At 61.1% G+C, this 19,307-nt stretch overlaps 2 protein-coding genes across 4 annotated transcripts; one reads left to right on the top strand and one right to left on the bottom strand.

The window, feature by feature from the left end:
* Positions 1-1,545: 1,545 nt before the first annotated feature.
* Positions 1,546-7,820, top strand: FSTL3 (follistatin like 3). 3 transcript variants are annotated; one of them, XM_079917956.1, is made up of 6 exons: positions 1,546-1,749; positions 3,101-3,286; positions 4,535-4,688; positions 5,458-5,673; positions 6,277-6,504; positions 6,595-7,820. In XM_079917956.1, exons 1-6 carry the CDS (start codon positions 1,647-1,649, stop codon positions 6,617-6,619), a joined length of 912 nt encoding a protein of 303 aa, XP_079774082.1. In that variant the 5' UTR covers positions 1,546-1,646; the 3' UTR covers positions 6,620-7,820. The 3 variants fall into 3 exon arrangements, with proteins under 3 accessions (XP_079774082.1, XP_079774083.1, XP_079774084.1); XM_079917958.1 differs by lacking the exon at positions 4,535-4,688 and having other exon boundaries at positions 1,549-1,749; XM_079917957.1 differs by lacking the exon at positions 4,535-4,688 and having other exon boundaries at positions 6,277-7,820.
* A 962-nt stretch (positions 7,821-8,782) lies between these two features.
* Positions 8,783-12,426, bottom strand: PRSS57 (serine protease 57; the record flags this gene model as incomplete). Its single annotated transcript, XM_079918312.1, has 5 exons — positions 8,783-9,014; positions 10,148-10,402; positions 10,786-10,930; positions 11,878-12,031; positions 12,348-12,426. The coding sequence occupies 5 exons, from the start codon at positions 12,424-12,426 to the stop codon at positions 8,802-8,804; spliced, it is 846 nt and encodes a 281-aa protein (XP_079774438.1). The 3' UTR covers positions 8,783-8,801.
* Positions 12,427-19,307: the final 6,881 nt, after the last annotated feature.

Below are 19,307 nucleotides of genomic sequence, written 5' to 3'. Positions count from 1 at the left end.
AGTAATGCGGCCCTTGGCACTGCCCTGGGGACACGGGTCAGGCTGGGCAGCTAAGGTGGAGTAAGTGGTCTGGGCATGGTGTCGGCCAGCAGCAGATCTCGTGCATGCAGAGGAAGGGCTGTGCCTTCAGGGATCCTGTTTCTACACCCGGGGTGGGGGCAGATGCAGGGATGGGGGGCGATGAGGCATAGGTGGCCCTGGGAGATGACCAATTGCCCTCAATCATTTTTGTTTTTTCCTAAAAGCATTTTGCACTCTTAAAAGTTATACATTAGTTTGTTTTTCTATGTGTTTTCTTGTCTATGACTCTGACAAACCATGAGCTCAGCGAGGACGGGACTGGGTCTGCCTTGGTCAACCTGAGGCTCCAGCATCCCCCAAAGGTCCCTGCTACCAGCAGATTGTCACTAATTATTTCCCAGAAGCACAAACACAGAGGGGCTGCACAGGACCCATGAGCCTGTTGGGGTGCCCTAACAATTTGGGAGGCCCCCAAGATTGAAGAGATCAGCTCCAAAATAGGAAAAGCAGGGGCTTCCCTGGTGGCACAGTGGTTGAGAGTCCGCCTACCGATGCAGGGGACACGGGTTCGTGCCCTGGTCCGGGAAGATCCCACATGCCGCGGAGCGGCTAGGCCCGTGAGCCATGGCCGCTGAGCCTGCGCGTCCAGAGCCTGTGCTCCGCAACGGGAGAGGCCACAACAGTGAGAGGCCCGCGTACCGCAAAAAAAAAAAAAAAAAAAAGGAAAAGCATCCTGCTGCACTGAGGCCCCAGCGGACTCAGTGCTTCCCAGGCCCACGCTGATGTGGCCATCATAAATTGTGGAAAACCCAGGATTCCAGGGTGTCCCAGGACAGGGAGCACTGACCCTTGGAGGAGAGAAGTCAGCAGGTTGTTGATGTGGCCTGGGGGCACGGTTTGCAAAGGCCTGGGGTGTTTGGTGCAACCTCAGCTGTGAGGGGCAAAGGCCAGGCACAGTGGGCACTTTACCACAGTGTAACTCTTGTGGTATGATTATTGCTGTCAGCGATGTTGTCAGGACCATCGTGTCTCTGGGGTCTGTCTCTGCCACACCTCTCTGCCTCTGTTTCCCACCCCACCAGCCTCCCCATCCCTCCACGCGCTCACACCCAGCCGTGCCCACCGGCTCTAGGGGCCAAGTGGCCAGGCGGATGGCCGGGGGTGTGTGATTAGGGAACTGGCTGGGGCTGAGGTCCCTGGGGCGTGTAGGGACGGGGAGGACAGGCCAGGAGGCCAGAGCACACTGGGGCCACCCCAGCGACCACATGCAGAACACGACGCGCACGGATCCGCAGACGCGCTCCCCTTGGTTCACCGGCCAGTCCCCCAAACGCACGGCGACACCTCGAACTCACAGCCACGAGCCCGGCTCCCGGGTCGTGCCCCCGCCCCCGACCAGCTGCCGCCCACATCGCGCGCGACACTGCCCCGCGCCCCGCCGTCCCCGCGCCCCGCCCCGGCCGGCCCGCCCCGCCCCGCCCCGCCCGCAGCCCGCGGGACCTTTATAGGGCGCGCCGGCCGCGCGCTGGAAGTGGTGCCGCCGCCGCCCTCCCTGCAGCCCGCCCGCCCGCCCGCCCGCCGCCCGCGCGTCCGACGCGGGGGCCGCCGCCGTGTCTGCGTCCGCCATGCGTCCCGGGGCGCCGGGGCCACTGTGGCCGCTGCCCTGGGGGGCCCTGGCGTGGGCCGTGGGCTTCGTTGGCTCCGTGGGCTCTGGGGACCCCGCGCCCGGTGAGTGGGGCGGCCGGAAGGGGCGGGCGGGGCGGGCCACCCACGTGGGCCTGCCCGGAATGCGGGCCTGGGGGCGAGGTCGGGGGGCGCGGCGGCGGTGGCAGAGAGCGGTGACCCGTGGTGACCCGTGGCCGCTGCAGGTTGAATCTGGGAGGGCTTGAGGCTCCCCTCCCCCAGCCCCAAAAGGCCCAAAGGAGGGTCACCAGGAGGTCAGGAGAGCAGATGTGACTCCTTCACAATTTATTTATCAAGAATCTAGTCACAAGAGCTGCTGACAATTATTGGGCGCCTAGTGTCTGCCTCTTCCGTCCTGGAATCCACGCAACAGCCCAGTAGTGTGGGCACTCTTCTGCCCGGTTTCCAGGTGGGGAAACTGAGGCACAGGGTCACACAGCTTGTAAGTGGCAAAGCGGGGATTTGAACCTCGACCATCCGGGTCCCAATGCTCCAGAAAGGCAGGGCTGGGTGGCTGGACTCAGGACCTCCTGCTGGGGTCTCAGATTTTCCCTGGGTCTGGTTCAGGCAGACAGGTCATTGGAATCTCACACCTGCCACTTGCGGAGGTGCCGGGGAAGTCACATCCCCACTCCTGGCCTCAGTTTCCCCTTTTATACGGGGTGCCAATGTGCTGGGCTGCCCAGAGCTGGTCCCTGGGAGGCGCTCAGCACAGAGCCTGCGAGCTCCATGGAATGGGGGCCGTGGCCACCCCCGCCCCCACTTAACGGTGCAGAAACCGAGGGCCATCTGCCCCCCACCCCACCCTGCAGCCCCACCCCAGCCCCGCAGTGAGGGGAGAGCCAAGCCCCCTCCCCGAAGGCCGCATCCCCGGGGAGACAGTGAGCTCATGCGAGGGGAATGTTCCCGAGTTGGAGTGAGTAAGAGGCGGGCCAGGCGAGGGGGGGCTGCTGGGCGAGGGGGCTCCGCGTGCCCTCGGGCGCTGTCTAGACAGAGGGCAGAGGCGGGAGAGGCGGCTCCAGGGCCCGCTGACCCTGACACGTCCAGCTCCGGGCGTTTGCCTGCTCGGGCAGGATGCCAGGCCCGGGCTGGGGGCCTGGACCCGGGGGGGAGAGGTTCCCAGGAGGGGGTGGGGTGGGTGCTGGAGCAGTGTTGGGGCTGGAGCCCAGAGAGGAAGGGTCCCCAAAGAATCTGCAGCCAGGGTGGGGACACCTGTGCGGTTCTCTGCCCCTCCTTCCCAGGTCAGGGGCAGATTATCCCCTCCATAATTACTGAGCACCAACTGTATGCATCGCCATGGGCCGGCAGCTGGCTGGAAGGCCAAGGCCTGGGTGTGGGGGGGGGGGGCACCGGAGGGCGCCTCTGGCCACGTGGGGACTGGCCCGCTCGTCCGCAGGTGGTGTCTGCTGGCTCCAGCAGGGCCGAGAGGCCACCTGCAGCCTGGTGCTGAGGACGGACGTGAGCCAGGCTGAGTGCTGTGCGTCTGGTAACATCGACACCGCCTGGTCCAACTTCACGCACCCGGGGAACAAGATCAGCCTCCTGGGCTTCCTGGGCCTCGTCCACTGCCTCCCCTGCAAAGGTGAGACCCTGGGTGTCGGCCGCAGGCCAGGGTCACAGGGTCAGAGGCGGGACAGCCGAGAGTGAGCCCCCCGTCTTGGGGGCAGGCAGAAGCTTGAGGCTGCCGGCACGGGGATCCCAGGCTCAGAGAGGGGTTGCGGGCCTTCAGGCTCCCAGCTTAGCCACCTGCAGGTGAGGGTTCAGGAAGCTCCAAGGAGTCCCCAGTTTGGATTCCAGCCTCTAGGCCCTTGCTCACGAGGAGCCCTCTGCCAGGGTGGCCTTTCCCACTTGCCCTGCACCTGGTGGATGTGCTCACACCTAGCTCCTAGGAAGGTGGATTTTCCCCGACTGGCCATTAGGGTTCGTGACCCCACACTCAGTGTTTCCAGACACTTATCTGCCCTTGACCCCGCAGAGTCCAGGGTCTGGGGTTGGGCTTAGCTGTGGTTAAACAGCTGCATGTTAAACAAGCGTGTGCCTCTGCACCATGCTCTGCGAAATGCTGCCTCCCCCATCAGACTAGGGGCTCTCTGAAGGCAGAATGAGTGAATGACTAAGTCAAGACATCGTCTCTGCCCTGGAGAAGGGGTTGGGGACTTTCCCAGCCCCCTGTGCAAGGCTGAACCTGCAAGGACCCAGAGGGCGCAGGGGGGCATGACTTGAAGGAGGTGGGCTCTAGAGCCAGGGTGCTGGCGGATGATTAGGAGTTCGCCAGCTGGAGAAAGCATGGGGGAGAGCATCAGCAGAGACCATGGCCTGGGATCAGACCCTGGTGGGTGGAGTCAGGACAGGGGCACAGGGAGGAGGCTGGAGCTGAGGGCTGCAGACCTGCAGGCCAAACTGAGGAGCCTGACTGGCCGCTGGGGTGTGATTAATCCCAGATCAGCCTGGCTGGGTGGTCCCAGACTCAACTGCCATGTGCCCTGGCTCCCTCCAGAAGCCCCTCTGGCTTCTGGGAGGAGGACAGACTTCAAAAAGTGCCTGGCCTGGGCATGAGACGGTCCAGGACCTCCTCCCCCCCGCCCCCCAACCTTGTCTGGCCTTGGGGACAGGAACTCAGCCCTGCCACTTCTGTTCTTGCTTGCGTGAAGCCACCCGGGAGAGCGTTTCCAGATGTGCGTGTGGGCGGGCAGCATGGGAGGCGCCCAGGTGCAGCCCACATGCCCTGGCACAGGGACGTGGGGCACGCCAGCTAGTCTCTTAGGAGCATCCATCATTTTCTGCTCACCCTGTAAGGTGGGTTTCCCCATCAGCCCCACTTTACACACAGGGAAACTGAAGCTGAAACATCAACTCGAGCTCAGAGACGGCCCTCCAGACCCACAAGCCACAGAGCTGGGGGGTCCATCGGGTCCGGCCTGGAGTTCTCACGCCGAAGTGCCCTGGCTGTCTCCAACTCACAGCTGTGACCGTTTCCCCCTTTTGTAAAATGACGACAAAACGGCACCACCTTGTGGGGGTAGATGGGAGGCTGCACTGGGCCTGGGAGGCCAGAAGCAGCCGTTAGCCGGGCCCGAGTGGGGGCGGGGATCTCAGAGAGAGACTTGTCTCCCTACCTGAGAAATGGGGCTGCGGGGGGCGGTAACCCCTGGTTCGGAGGGCTCGGGCTGTGGGAGGCCCCCTCCTCAGGAAATGAGGCTCAGACCAGGCCGACGCCCCGCCCTCCCTGACACCTCCTCCGGGGAGGTCCTGGCAGGCACGGGGAACAGACGCTGCCCGTCCTCCCCATACCCGCGCCTGGACGGGGTGGAGCCCCCCGCTCCCCCCGCGGGCTGACGCAGCCGATCCCCCGCCGGCCTTCCCAGAAACGCGCGTAAATCAGGGAACAGACGTCAGCCCGAGCGGGTGGCCCAGCTGCGGAGCGAGAGCTGGACCGGGGGCGGAAGCCCGTTCCTCCCGGACCCCCAGATTCCGGGCAGAGACCCCCCCCTCCCGCCCACACTGAGCCCCGCCCCCCGACAGAAGCCCGCCCCACGAGCAGCGTCGAGTCCGTGTCCACCCGGGCCGTGGCTGAATCTCGTCCCTAACGGTCCCGCCCCCAGACCCCCAAATCAGTCTCCTCCCCTGTGGGCCCCGACTCCGGCCCGGCCTCTATCCCTCGGAACAGGGAGGGGGCGAGGGCGCGGGGGGCTCTGAGGGCCTCCGGCCTCGGCCACGCGCCCCAGCCCACACGTGTGTGTCCTCTGTCCACAGATTCGTGCGAGGGCGTGGCGTGCGGCCCAGGCAAGGCCTGCCGCATGCTGGGGGGCCGTCCGCGCTGCGAGTGCGCGCCCGACTGCTCGGGGCTCCCAGCGCGCCTTCAGGTCTGCGGCTCGGACGGCGCCACCTACCGCGACGAGTGCGAATTGCGCGCCGCGCGCTGCCGCGGCCACCCAGACCTGCGCGTCATGTACCGGGGCCGCTGCCGCAGTACGTAGGGGCGGGGCCTGGGGGAGGGGCGGGGCCACCGGGCCTGAGCATCCTGTAAGGCCGCTGCCGCAACGCGTGGGGGCGGGGTCTTGGCAGGAAGGGGCGGGGTCTGAAATCCAGGGTGTCCTATTATGTCTTGCGGATTTGGGCGGGCTAGGCGGGGTGGCACCCCACCCACCAGCCCTGCTCCCAGGCCTTGTGCTAGGCGGGGCTTAGATGGGAGCTCGTGGGCGGGGCCTAGCGGAGGGAGTCTATTGTCCCGCGAGAGTGTCACTGGATTAGGTCTTTTGTGGGGTCATGAATGAGAAAGAGTTGGGTGCAGGTTTGGAAAGGGGGTTCTGGGGCTCATATGGGGTGAGAGATACGAGTGTGTGTCAGAGAAGCTTACTGGTGCAATCAAAGGGGGGAGGGATTGAGGGTGGATCTGGAGTGTGGGCGCGGTTCGTGGAAGGGGTGTGGCTTCTAGTGCAACAAGGGGGCCGCGTCTGAGGGTGGGACCCTGAGGGCGGGCTCGCGGCGGGGACGGGAGGAGCGCCCCTGACCCTCCCCGACGCCCCACCGGCAGAGGAGCGCCCCTGACCCTCCCCGACGCCCCACCGGCAGAATCGTGCGCGCACGTTGTGTGCCTGCGGCCGCAGTCATGCGTGGTGGACCAGACCGGCAGCGCGCACTGCGTGGTGTGCCGCGCGGCGCCCTGCCCCGCGCCCTCCAGCCCCGGCCAGGAGCTCTGTGGCAACAACAACGTCACCTACATGTCCTCGTGCCACCTCCGCCAGGCCACCTGCTTCCTGGGCCGCTCCATCGGCGTGCGCCACCCGGGCAGTTGTGCAGGTGCGGCGAGGGGCGGGGAGCAGCGGCGGGGTCTAGCCCCCAGCCCCTCTCCGCGCCCGCATTTCTCTTTTGGTCCCTCCCACTCTGCAGGCACCCCCGAGCCGCTAGATGCTGAGTCGGAGGAGGACGAGGAGAACTTTGTGTGAGCCTGAGGGACCGGCCTGGGCCTGGCGTTCAAGGCAGCCCCGTTTTATTTATTGCCACAGCAGAGTCTAATTTATGTCCCACGGACACTCCTCAAAGCCTGGACCGGGACCATTTTGGGAGCCCTGTTGCCCCCCGACGATACCTTGGAAGGACTGGGGGAAGGAGGCCTGGGAGCAGGGCTGGTGGGTGGGGTGCCACCCCAGACCTAGGTACCCTACTGCCCAGGAGGACCCCACGCTTCTCCTTCCTCGGGGATAACTCTATTCATTGTCGCTGCCACCGAGAGGGCTGGGGACTTCCTGCCAGCAACTAATGAAGAGGCACCCTGGCCTCTATTGATAGAACAGGGACCAGGGGGTGAGAGGGGGTCCACGGCCTGGGTGTGTAGAGATGAGCCTCAGAACATGCCCAGACCCCAGACAGGCCAAGGAAGCAACCACTGTCCCCCATCAGCCCCAGGGTAACCAAAGGGCTTACCTTCCCTCTCCCTCCAGCTCCCAGTGTGTTCTGTGAAGGCCCCTGAGAAAAGCCCAGCTTGTCCCCAGGGATAGGGTGCCATCTGGGCCTCTGGACACAGGACTTGGGCATGGAGAGGCCGTATCTGCCCAGAACAGGGCATCATGTCCGGTGGTGCCCGGCCCACTTAGGGTGGGACCCGGTGGGGTCCCTGCTCACCCACTGGCCCAGGACGGAGAATAGACACCCAGACCCACTGCACACCTGGCATCCTGGAGCCGTGTGTCTGAGGGGCACCCCAGTGCCTGCTGCCCCGTGCAAAAGTGAGGTCCAGACCCGGGACCCTCTGTCCCCCGCATCCTGCCCTGGCCACGCCTCTTAGCCCTGTTCCCAGCTGAGCCCCCCCTGCCTGCCAGCCGGGTTCCCTCCATCTTCCTGGGCTGTTGCTCTTTGTCACCTCCCTGTGCCTGTGTGTAGACTGGAGGTTCAGACCAGGGTGGGGGCCCAGCGGGGCAGGAGCCCAGCTCCCCGAGTTTGGAGCGAGGAGCACAGGGCAGTGGGGCTCGTCCGTGTCCTTCCCAGCCTCCAGGAAGTGCCTTACCTGTGACACCTGGAAAAGTGCCCTTGAGCAGTGGGTTCGCCCGAGCCCCCGACAAGGCAACCTCCCCCGCCCTGGGGTCCTGCCTCGCCTGCCAAAGAAATAAACACTGAAAAAGCCACTTTGGATGTCCAGGCCTCGGTTTGCCCGCCACCTCTCTGAGCCTCTGCGCCGCCCACTTTGGTAGGGGGTTACCAGCCTGGGTCCTGGGGTGCTGTGATGCTGGTGCATAGTGTGTTCTGGAAGCATCCAGCGCAGAAACACAGGTGTATGTCCTTGGGGCGGCCACTGCCCGACTCGGGGCCTCAGTGCCCACCTTCAGGCCGTGGGCGGCAGCCGAGGTAGAACTGGGGCAGGTGGGGTGAGGGTGGGTGGGAGAGTCTTGGCCTTTATGGGGCAGGGGAGGGGAAGAAGGGGGTCAAGATGGCTTAGGGCAGCCCCAAGAGGCCACCTGGTTTAGGGTCCAGAAACGGAGGCCTGGCCTGGAAGGGTTGGAGGTACCATAGTGACACTAACACGATTAGTAAAAGTACCGGTTGGGACTCGCCCAGCCTTGCCGCCAGCCGGGCACCATTCATTCAAAGCGCTTTTCAGAGGGTGAGCCAGGCCAACCTGAGACCCTACCCTCTCCCGGCCTCGGTTTCCCCATCTGTGTGGGGTTGGCTGGAGGGCAGAGGAGTGGCGGTCCAGGTAGGGACCAAGGCGGGGAGGCCGTCCCAAGCTCGGGCTGTGAGGCAGGGTGGGAAACTCCAGAGGGGTCAGCGCGGGGAGGGTGTGGGAGGGTGGAGAGGGGCCCAGGTCCTATGGCTCAAGGTCCTTCCGGGAGGGAGTGGTGGAACTGGACCCTCGGCCACGCTGAGGCCAAGGAGAAGCTCAAAGACATGCGTGGACCCTGGAGGCAGACCATCGTGTCTGGTGAGCCAGTTAACACTTTATTGTGTTATTTTGCCCTTTTTGTTTGGAACTGATTCCCCCCTATCCCACCTGCCATCCCACACACACCAGGCTTCCTGGGGTTTGGGGGCCCATGGACCCTCTGCCCCAGCCACGGAATTTTCCAGGCCGGAGCTAACCTCATCTTGTGCGCTGCTGTGGTTCAGGCAACTCCTGCTGGGCCCCCAGTGGTCCTGGGTGGGGGGCTGGGCTGGGGGCCGTGCGGGCCCCGCCGAACCACGTCCCAGATCCAGGTCACGAAGGCGGACACCAGTGTGTACACGTCGGGGGTCTTGGGGTCGCCGCACCAGAGGCCGGAGAAGGAGACGACGCCATGGGCCCGATTTCTGCAAACCAGGGGCCCCCCAGAGTCTGCCTGGAGGTGGAGGCAAAGGTGAGGCCAGGGGTCCCTCTCTGGGCCTCACTTTCCTTAAAGGAGCTCATACGGGTGAATCTGAGAAGGACCCTCCCTGCCTCAAAATCCTTCCATGGCTCCCTAGAGCTTTTACAGCAAAGACTAAGCTCCTCACCTCAGCCTTTAAGGCCTAGAGGATCCAGCCCCCACCCACCTGTCTGCCCTCCTCTCCCCCGACTTGCTTGGTTCCAGCCATGCCAGCCTACCTTGCTCTTCCTGCAGCAAAGCAAGCTCCAACCTCTAGGCTTTTGCATATTCTTGAGACCCGTTACTGCCCCCTGCTGGACACTGCTTGTATAAATACACAAGTCGGCAGCACCTTGTGCAGTGCACAACTTGCGCAGCTGTACACAGCAGCTCTGTGACTGGTCTCTCTGCCTGGCATGCCTCCCCTCAGATCTTCTCAAGGCCCCGCCAACTCTCAAAAGTACTTTCCTCAGAGAGACCTCCCGGAATACCGTAAAACTCCTGCTTCCTCCTCTCCCCTCACCTCCCCACACCTATCACCCTAATTGTCACCTGGAATCAGCTCTGACCCTAAGAAGTAGGTCCTATTTGTGTGACAGTTTTACAGATGGAGAAAGTGAGGTCCCGAGAAGTGAGGTGAGTTTTCTAAGACCACACATCTGGGAAGTGGCTCAGTCTGGACCTGGACCCAAGCAGTTGGGCTCCAGAATCTGAACCACTGCACTCTCGTGGCTGGAACAAAAGACACCGTCCCCCACCCCCACCCCACACCTGGGCTGAGTTTCTTCCTTGGCACCGGGGCCAAATTTGCCATTAATCCATACAAGGGCTTAGGAGCAGGAGCTCCTTCCTTGAGATCTGGACCTTGCTTTTTTTTTTTTTTTTTTTGACACTGCTTTTAAAGACACAAATCTGTAGCTGTTTGTGCAGTGCGCAACCCGCACAGCCATACATGGCATCCCTGTGACCCTGGGCAACTCCGTGCCCTTCCAGGGCCTTAGGCGAGGCCCATCTGGTCAAAGGTGAGCTGGGACTTAGTTCCCAAGGCTCTGCCCAGCTCTGACCCTCTCTGTGGGCCTCAGTTTCCCCACGCAGTAAGCAGGCAGGACAGAGACTGAGTGTCTCACCGAGCAGAAGCCACGTCGCCGGCGGTCCCCACTGCGGGTGCAGAGCATGGCAGGGCTCAGCCGCCCCTTCCAGGAGCTGTTGCAGATGTCCAGGCCCAGCACGCGGACCTCGGCCTCCATCAACACAGGCGGCAGCTCCTCGAAGTCGGACACGGAGCCCCAGCCGGCCACCTGGCACCGTGCCCCGGCCCTGGGTGGCCTCCGTGGCAGCCCCAGCAGCCCCACTGCAGGACCCAGGATGGCAGAGCTGTTCAGCTGCAGGGGGAGCACTGAGGTTAGGCCCCCCCCACCGCAGCCACCCACCACTGCTCCTGCCTGTTCACCTTTCTGGGTTTCTTCTTGGCCTCATGGAGAGAAGTCAGTGGCAGCCGTCATTAGGCTGTCGGAAGGCCACCACGCGCCACCGCCCGTCAGGCCTCAACTGCCTCAGACCAGGACTCTGGTCTTCCCCAGCCTCCAGGCCTCGAGTCTCAACCCCTCAGCTGCCCAAAGGGTCTTTCTAACGAGCCTCTCCTTCCCTGCTCTGAGCACGGGTGCTCACAGGATCCCAACAGCTGATTTTAAACAAATCAGGCCATCGTTGGTGTGGGGGGGCCTGGGACCCGCGTCTGGCCCTCGTCCCCCACGCAGCGTCTCACCCGCAGCAGACAGATGTCACTGGTGTGGGTGGCCAGATGGTAGTCGGGGTGCGTGAAGACAGCCGAGATGCTGAACACCTGCTGCGTGGCCTCTGCAGTGCGCAGGTCGTGGGCCCCTAGCACCACCAGGCCCGTCTGGGGGTCTCTGCGGGGTGGGGAGGGTGGTTGTGAGCGAGGCTGGGGTGAGGGCCACCCGGCACGGGCCAAGCAAATCCATGTCACCCTCACGCCAGCCCGTGATAATAAGCGTCACGTTTATTACCGTTCCACCTCAATTATGGTATTAACTCCGATCGCAGCAATATGAATTGAATTTAATTTTTTTTTGGCCACGCCACGTGACTGGCAGAATCCTAGTTCCCCGTCCAGGGATTGAACTTGCTCCCCCTGCAGAGAGACCATGAAGTCCTAACGACTGGACCACCAGGGAATTCCCACTGCAGTACTTTTTTAAAAAAATTTAATTAATTAATTAATTAATTTTCGGCTGCATTGGGTCTTCATTGCTGCGCTCAGGCTTTCTCTAGTTTCAGCGAGCAGGGGCTACACTTCGTTGGGGTGCCTGCGGGCTTCTCATTGCGGTGGCTTCTCTTGTTGCGGAGCACGGGCTCTAGGCACGCGGGCTCAGTAGTTGTGGCTCGTGGGTTCTAGAGCGCAGGCTCCGTAGTTGTGGCGCCCGGGCTTAGTTGCTCCGCGGCCTGTGGGATCTTCCCGGACCAGGGCTTGAACCCGTGTCCCCTGCATTGGCAGGCGGATTCTTAACCACTGCGCCACCAGGGAAGCCCCTGCAATATTAATTTTAATACTTATAAAAATATACTTAGAATGAATATAATACTCATTATATTCATTCTAATTCCCACCTCGATTATAGTATCGCCTCCAATAATTTCAATATGAAGGTTAGTAATCGTTATAACAATATGCTCAGGACAAGCGTAACGGTTATAACATCGGCTTATGGTCACGGCGGCTGCTCGTTCCCTACTTCTCCTGCCGCCCCCCCATCCCTGATAAACCCCCCAGCTGAGAGGCCTGTCTGCACGAGCCCTCACCCCACCCACACCAGGGCACCCCCTCATCCTGGCTCACCTGTCTCTGAAGCAGTGGGCGGCCGACACAACCCAGCGGGTCCGCAGCAGGAAGCCCCCACAGTGGTGCTGGCCCTGGAAACTCACGGACGCCATGTAGGGCCGGGAGTGGGGGGTCACCTGGTGGCCCCCGATGATTCGGGACGCCCAGGAGCCTGCAGGCAGGGTGGGCAGCGAGTCAGGGACGAGGCAGTGTGGGGTAGGGGTCAGGCTGGGCAGGATAGACAGACACAGAGATGCCCAGAGAAGGACGTGGAGTTTGCCGGGAGAGGGGCCGGGTGAACTAAAAGCTGGGTCCGGGCCTGGCCGAGACCCCAGCTGGGCCTCATGCCCGCCTCCCAGCGGAGACCCGAGAGGAACAGCCATGCAGGGGGCTGAGTAACTGACCACGTGGTGCTACCTGGAGCTTCCTGGGTGGGGCCCCTGTACGGGGCTCTGATGGGCTTGGTTGGGCTACTCGGGGGTCCTCACCTGGGGGCCTCATGGGCAGCATCTGGAAGGCGGTCAGAGTCAGCAGCAGGCAGGCCCAGCTCCCCTCCCCGGGCCTCATGGCTGCTGCAGGTCAGCCTCTCCCTGGAGAGCTCTGCGGGCCATGGTCCACCCACCGCCCAACGGCCCGGAAATGGGGAACTGGGCTGTGGCCTGTGGTCAGAGGCCCCACCAGCCCAGTTCTGAGCCCGTGCTTCGGAAAGCCTGATGATTCTCCTGCATCGGGGTCGTTGATGATAATCGTAATGGCACGGGAAGCCAGGAGCCAGGGCAGTGGAGTGGGCGCGGGGGCTCTGGGGGGCTCCCGGCTCTGCCAAGACATGTGACCCCAGAGGTCCCTAATGCGGGCCATACCCCGGCTTACCCAGCATCTCCCAGGTACTCAGCTGGCAGCACAACAGCCCTCGCTGCCCCTCAGGGCTGGGGACCAGCTCTCCAGCTGAAGGGGGTCCGGGTCCAGCCCTGCCCGTCACTGCCTCAAACCTCAGTTTCCCCGTCTGCAACCCCAGCCTCCAGAAAGCCTTGTGACTGCTGCTGCCTTGGTTGCATGTATTGAGGTATTGAGTGCCTACGGCATTACCAGCCTCCGGTAAGTGCTGGAGATGGAGCCCAATGTGACAAAGGCACCCACCCTCGCGGTGCTGGCGTTTCTCGGGGTTGTGGGTACAGATGAGGTGATCCGGCTTCATGGCTGAATCACAGGCTCTGGTGGCCAGAGAACAGCGAGCTTGTCAGGTCAGTTCAGGGCCTGGAAGGCGGGGGCTTCTCCTGTGGGTACCGGGGAGCCATGGAGGCTTCAGAGCAGGGAAGGGGCAGCAGGGCCTTGGTGAGGGGCCACACACAGGGGACACACAGGTCAGAGGCCCTGTGCTGCCTTGCGGAGGCTTTGCTGAGACCCCGTGCCCGTCCGCCATCAGTCACTAAAGTGGAGACGCAGAGGGACATCTGGGAGGCAGGGGACCCCGCACAGCATGGAGGAGAGCGACTGGGGCTAGGGGCAGCCCTGTGCAGAGAGGGGGCCAGTGTCACAGGAAGGGGAACGGAGGCTCAGTGGCCGCTGCTCACAGTAGGCTCACCCCACACACGCCTCGGAGGCACAGAGGGTACCTCGCCAGAACGCAGTGCCCAGCCCGGAGGACCAGGGTGGGCTCCATCAGTGCCGGGGCGGGGGAGGGTGGTCCTCGCAGCCCATCACTCAGCATTGCGACAAGGGTGTGAGGGCGTGGGATGGACGGAGAAGGTGAGGTGGAGGTGGGAGAGACCCAGTGGCAGAGACATGGAAGAGAGGCAGAGACAGAGAGATAGACACAGAGACAGAGGGAGACAGAGAGATAGAGGCAGGACAGGACTCTAACATGGGTCTCATGGGGCTAAATCCAGGCGTGGGCAGGGCTGGTCCCTCCGGAGCCTCCAGGGGAGCATCGGTTCCTGCCTTTTCCAGCTTCCAGAGGCGCCGCATCCCTGGCTCGCGGCCCCTCCTGCATCCTCACAGCCAGCAGCGCAGCATCTCCCGTCTCTCTCTGCGTCTGACCCTCCCGCCTCCCTCTTATAAGGACGCTGTGATGATGCTGGGCCCCCGGGAATCCAGAGTCGTCCCCATCTCTCTTAACTCAATCCCACCTGCAAGGTCCCTTCTGCCCCATCAGGTGACATACCCACAGGTCCCAGGACCAGGATGCGGAGGCTGTGGGGCCGTATTTAGCCAACCTCAGTCCCCTGTGTTAATTAGTTTGCTATGTTGTTATCACACCCATTTCACAGACAAGGAAACTGAGGCACAGCCTTGAAAGCTGCAGGGTGGGGGTAGAACCAGCTGGTTTGGAAGGAACCGGCCGTGCTGGCATGCAGACTCCTAGATCTCAGCCCGGATAGGCCCACTGATCAGGTAAGAGAAGGTCATTCTAAGCCACTAAGTTTGCAGTGATGTATTACTGCAGCTGCGGGAAACCATCAGGCCCTGAACATGGAGGCGAGTGGGAAACGTCCATGCGAAAGTCGTTTCCGGGGTCTCGGCCAGAGCTGGACCCCGCATTTCCCTCGGAAGTCAATGCAGGCGGTAGCAGATGATTCTTCGGGAGACTTTGGTGGCTCCTGTCCACTCTGGCTCCCTGGGGCTGTCCTGTCTCGTCTGTGCCCCAAGGCCTCAGTCACTTCCCCCAGCCACATGCCCCTGGGGGTTGGTATTACCCGAAGCTGCAGATGTGTGGAACTCGTGCAGTCCTAGAGCAAACCAAGGCTGTAGGTACTGTTTCTGTCCCTATGGGGAAACAGAGGCACAGAAAGTTTAAGTACCTTGACTAAGGCTGCACAGCGAGGGGGAAATGGGGCCAGGGTTGCAGCCTCAGGCCAGCTCCTGTTGCCTCTGCCGAGGGACGATTCTTCCCACAGCCCGTTGTATTTTCCTTCTTGTCTGGCAAGCAGTTGTGAAACCAGCAACTGTCCTTCAAGGATCCAAGTAACCAAGTCCTGAGGAACGGACTGTGTGGAGCTCAGTGTTTCCACTTCCCAAACTGAAGCCCAGAGAGTGGAGCTTGGCTGGTCTGGGGCTGCACAGCAGACGGTCTTGAACCCAGAACTCCGGGACTGTCATCCTTGAAGGGTCTTTCCATGGAGGATTTGGGTGGCTTTCCAAGTCAGAGCAAGTCAACAATAATAATGTTGCTTCTGATGACGATGATAATAATAGCTCCCTTTACTGAACTCTTACTTTTGTTATTGATTTGTTAGAGCTCTTTACATATTGAGGAGATTAGCTCACAGTTCCTGAGCATCTGAGTGGGGTATGCATGCAGTCGGTGCTCATCACCCAGCCCTGAGTGGGGCATGCAGTCGGCGCTCAGAAAGTGCACAGCCTCTTCCCTAGCCCAAAGCAGCAGCAGAGGTTCAAGAAGTCAGGAGAGGTTATGGGGCTTGGTCAGGAGCCCCTGAGAATTTGAGAAAAGCTCAAAATCTTCCCAGGAAACCCCCCGGGCTCAGTGTTGGAGCCCAGGGAGCCCACCCCACTTGGCCCCTGTGTGTCTCAGTGTCCTCATCTGTGAATAGGGTTGGTCCTTGGAATGGGGCATAGGCCCGGCAGGTGTCAGCTGGTGACGCTCTCCCTTACACCCCACACTTTACTTTTTAACCTCGTTAACTCACATTCCAAGGAAATCACTTCTTCTTTCTTTCTTTCTTCCTTTTTATTTTTTATTATTTTTTGGCTGCGCTGCACAGCATGCGTGATCTTAGTTCCTCCACCAGGTATCAAACCCGTGCCCCCTGCAATGGAAGCACAGAGTCTTAACCACTGGACCGCCAGGGAAGTCCCAGCTTCTTATTTCTTGAGTGGACGGAACTGCCTTAAAAGTAAACAGTCCAGGACTTCCCTGGTGGCATAGTCGTTAAGAATCCGCCTGCCATACGTATAGCTGATTCACTTTGTTATACAGCAGAAACTAACACAACATTGTAAAGCAATTATACTCCAATAAAGATGTTAAAAAAAAAAAAAAGAATCCGCCTGCCAATGCAGGGAACACGGGTTTGATCTCTGGTGCAGGAAGATCCCATATGTCGCGGAGCAACTAAGCCCGTGCGCCACAACTACTGAGCCTGTGCTCTAGGGCCCGCGAGCCACAACTACTGAGCCTGTGTGCCTAGAGCCCGTGCTCTGCAACAAGAGAAGCCACTGCAATGGGAAACCCACGCACCGCAACAAAGAATACCCCCACTCGCCACAACTAGAGAAAGCTCAGGTGCAGCAACGAAGACCCAACGCAGCCAAAAATTAAAAAAAAAAAAACCAAAGGAAGCAAATAAATCTCTAAAAAAACAGAATAAACAGCCCAATCCTGCATCCTGCATCCCAGCCAGGTTTCCTCTGGATGCCAGCCCTGGCCAGTGTGGGGTGGTGACAGACACCACTGCCCTTCACAGACTTTCTCCTGGACCCGCATCCAAAGGCCTGGCAGAGAACGGAGGAAGCGACAAGTAGGTGTGAGTGGCTGGCATGTGGGGGCCCTGAGCAAGCCCATTCCACAGATGGGTGAACTGAGGTGGCGGGCAGAGCGTCACCACTGCTGTCCACGTCGTCTGCCCTTGCAGCCTCCAGGATTTCCACAGGGGGAGGATGGGTGTGGGGATGCGGCTTGGCCACTGTTGTCTGGGCCTCGGTCTCCTCCTCTGGGAAACAGGTGACCCCAGAGCATCTCTGAGGGTGTGGCGAGATCTCAGCGGGGGGCTGGGTGCCCTGGGCGCCCCTCGTCTGCAAACTGGACGCCAGCGCCACTCTTCCTGCGGGGAACGTCAAAGGAGATGGAGAGAGGTATGCAGCCCTTCATTCCATGAGTGTTTATTGAGTGCCTGCTGCGTGCGGGCACTGCATGAGTGCAAGGGGGGGCAGGGGACACAGCAGCAGGAAGACACAGACCCCTGCCCTGGTGGAGAGACAGTGAATTGACATCGTCTGCAGCAGAATTAAGTGGGGAAGGAGTGACCGGAGTCGGCAAGAAGCATAGGGAGGGGGTAGGATTTTAGGGCAAGAAGGAAACCCAGTAACCCTGGTAGAGTGAGGAGGGGAATCCAGGAGGAGCCCAGGGTGGGTGCGGAGAAGGTGTCTGGACAGCCCAGCGGGGTGTGCGGCAGGGGCAGGGGAAGTAAGGGTGCTTTCAGTGTTCACCTGGGCCTCGAGAGCCAGACTGCAGGGCACTGGGGAGCCATAGAAGGTGCTTGAGCAGGGCAGGTGGGGGCAGATCCTCTGGTGAGAGTGGAGAGGAGAGAGGAGGTGGGGAGACAGGGAGGCTGTGGTTGAGCTGGAGTGGGGGACACAAGGCCTGAGCTAGAGTCAGGGCTGGGAGAGGTGAGGGGGTTTGCGACTCAGGGACAGGGGAGGAGTGGGCTCTTGGGGCCCACACAGAGCCCAGTGTCAGACCCCCCTGGAGTCCAAGCGCCCAGAGGATGTCCGGGAGCAGCCGGAGCTGCTGTAAATAAAGTTTTTTTTGTTTTTTTTAAATAAATTTTATTTATTTATTTTATATTTACTTTTCACTGCGTTGGGTCTTGGTTGCTGCGCGCGGGCTTTTCTCTAGTTGCAGCGAGCAGGTGCTACTCTTCGTTGCGGTGCGAGGGCTTCTCATTGCGGTGGCTTCTCTTGTTGCAGAGCACGGGCTCTAGGCACACGGGCTTCAGTGGTTGCAGTATGCGGGCTCAGTAGTTGCGGCTCGCGGGTTCTAGAGCGCAGGCTCAGTAGTTCTGGCGCACGGGCTTAGTTGGTCCACGGCATGTGGGATCTTCCTACACCAGGGATTGAACCGGTGTCTCCTACATTGGCGGGCGGATTCTTAACCACTGCGCCAACCAGGGAAGTCCCTATAACTAAAGTTTTATTGGCACATGGCCACACGATGTGGCCATGTACTGCCTCCGGCCACTTTTGCACCGCAATGGCAGAGCTGAGTCCTTGCCACGGAGAGCGGCCGGCCCGCGATGTTGAAAATGTTTACCATCTGGCCCTTTACAGAAAAAGTTTGCCAATCCCTGAGCGAGTGTATGCTGGGCCCTGTTTCAAGTCCTTCGTGTATGTTTGCTCTGTCAACCCTTCCAGTAGCCCTAGGAGGTAGGGAAGTGAGGCTCAGAGAGGTTAAGAAACAGACCCAGCGTCACACAGCACCTACAGAGCTGAGCTGGAACTGGAACCCAGGCCCCCTGATGTTTCTGAGTCTTTTTCTTTGTTCTGTTTGCTAATTTATTTCATCGTTTTCCTGCTAAATGGGTACATGTTCATTGTAAAAGGAGGGTGCAAAGGCCTGTGAGAGGAAAGGCAGCCACGCCCTCCCCCGTCTGGGGTGCATCGTGCCCCATTTTTCTCCAGAGCTCATCCAAGCCTCTTTCCCTTTACACACCCATTTACTGAGCACCAGCTGAGCAGAACAGTTTTACAGAAACCCTAAGGGCTGTGGAAGAACCTCCCTCTCTGCACCCCCCCTCCCCCACCCCATGGAATAAGTGTGTTCGGGGCCCGGTGGCTAGTGTCCTTCTAAGAACACGTTGGTGGGGACAGCTCCTGCCTCCCTCCTGCTCTGTGGGGTCTGCACAGATGAAGGATCCAAGATGGACTACAGGGAATCGAGGGGACGGCAGGGGAGCGAGTCTGCTCTTTCTGCTGCCTGAACCTGCTCCCCACCCTGGGGAGCCCCCCGTCTAGCCCAGGCTGGGCCTGACCCCAAACTCCAACCTGGGCATCCAGCTGCCCGACCAAGGCCCCTTTGTCATCTCCCAGGCCCCGTTCATGTCCGCATGTCCTTCTAGGAGCTCAGGCTGGAGAGGGGAACCCTGATGCCTGTCACCCCTCATCCCATCCCGCAGCAATCCTGCAGCCTCCCCCTTCAAGATCCATGCAGAATCCACCTGGTTCTCACGCTGGTCCAGCCTCTGCCATGTCCTTGGGGGCCCCAGTTCAGCCTTTTCTGGCCCCCAAGCCCCCCCCGCCCCCTTAGCCCCTTTTCATCCACTCCCCACCTGGCAGCTCGAGCGGCCTTCACAAACATAAACCGGGGTGACCCCTCTCCTGCTCTAAACTCTGCTGTGGCTCCCCAGTGCCCTCAAGACAAAGTCTAAGTTCTCCCTGCCCCCTCTACGGACCCCTCTCACTCTGAGCACGCAGGCCTGTTTGCCCCGTGGGAGCAGATTCAATTCCTTAACCCTCATCCAACTGTAGGGCCGTCCCCAGAGCCCAGCCACTGCTCAGAAGACCAGCAATTGCTCTATTATGATTATTTCTCCTCAAACGGGCCTGGCTCGGTCCCACCGCCGGCCTTTTGCGCTTGCAGTGCCCGCTACCCTGATGCTCTTCCCCAGTTACTCCCGCAGGCAGTCTGCGGGTCCTTCCGCCCGCAGTAGGGCCGTGGTCCTCGGAGCGGCCTCCTGGACTTCCCCCGGGCTATTTGTCCCCATTCGCTCACCCTC

The sequence above is a fragment of the Stenella coeruleoalba genome (genome assembly GCF_951394435.1).
Source record: "Stenella coeruleoalba genome assembly, chromosome: 3".
Lineage (NCBI taxonomy): Eukaryota > Metazoa > Chordata > Mammalia > Artiodactyla > Delphinidae > Stenella > Stenella coeruleoalba.
The sequence above is the reverse complement of the archived record's forward strand: the minus strand, read 5'-3'. Positions and strand labels throughout refer to the sequence as shown.

Coding starts and splice junctions, on each gene's coding strand:
- FSTL3 (XM_079917956.1), top strand. CDS start 1,647: ATGCGTCCCGGGGCGCCGGGGCCACTGTGGCCGCTGCCCTGGGGGGCC. Junction 4,689..5,457: donor TGTGACCGTTTCCCCCTTTT/GTAAAATGACGA, acceptor CTCTGTCCACAG/ATTCGTGCGAGGGCGTGGCG. Junction 6,505..6,594: donor CCACCCGGGCAGTTGTGCAG/GTGCGGCGAGGG, acceptor CCCACTCTGCAG/GCACCCCCGAGCCGCTAGAT.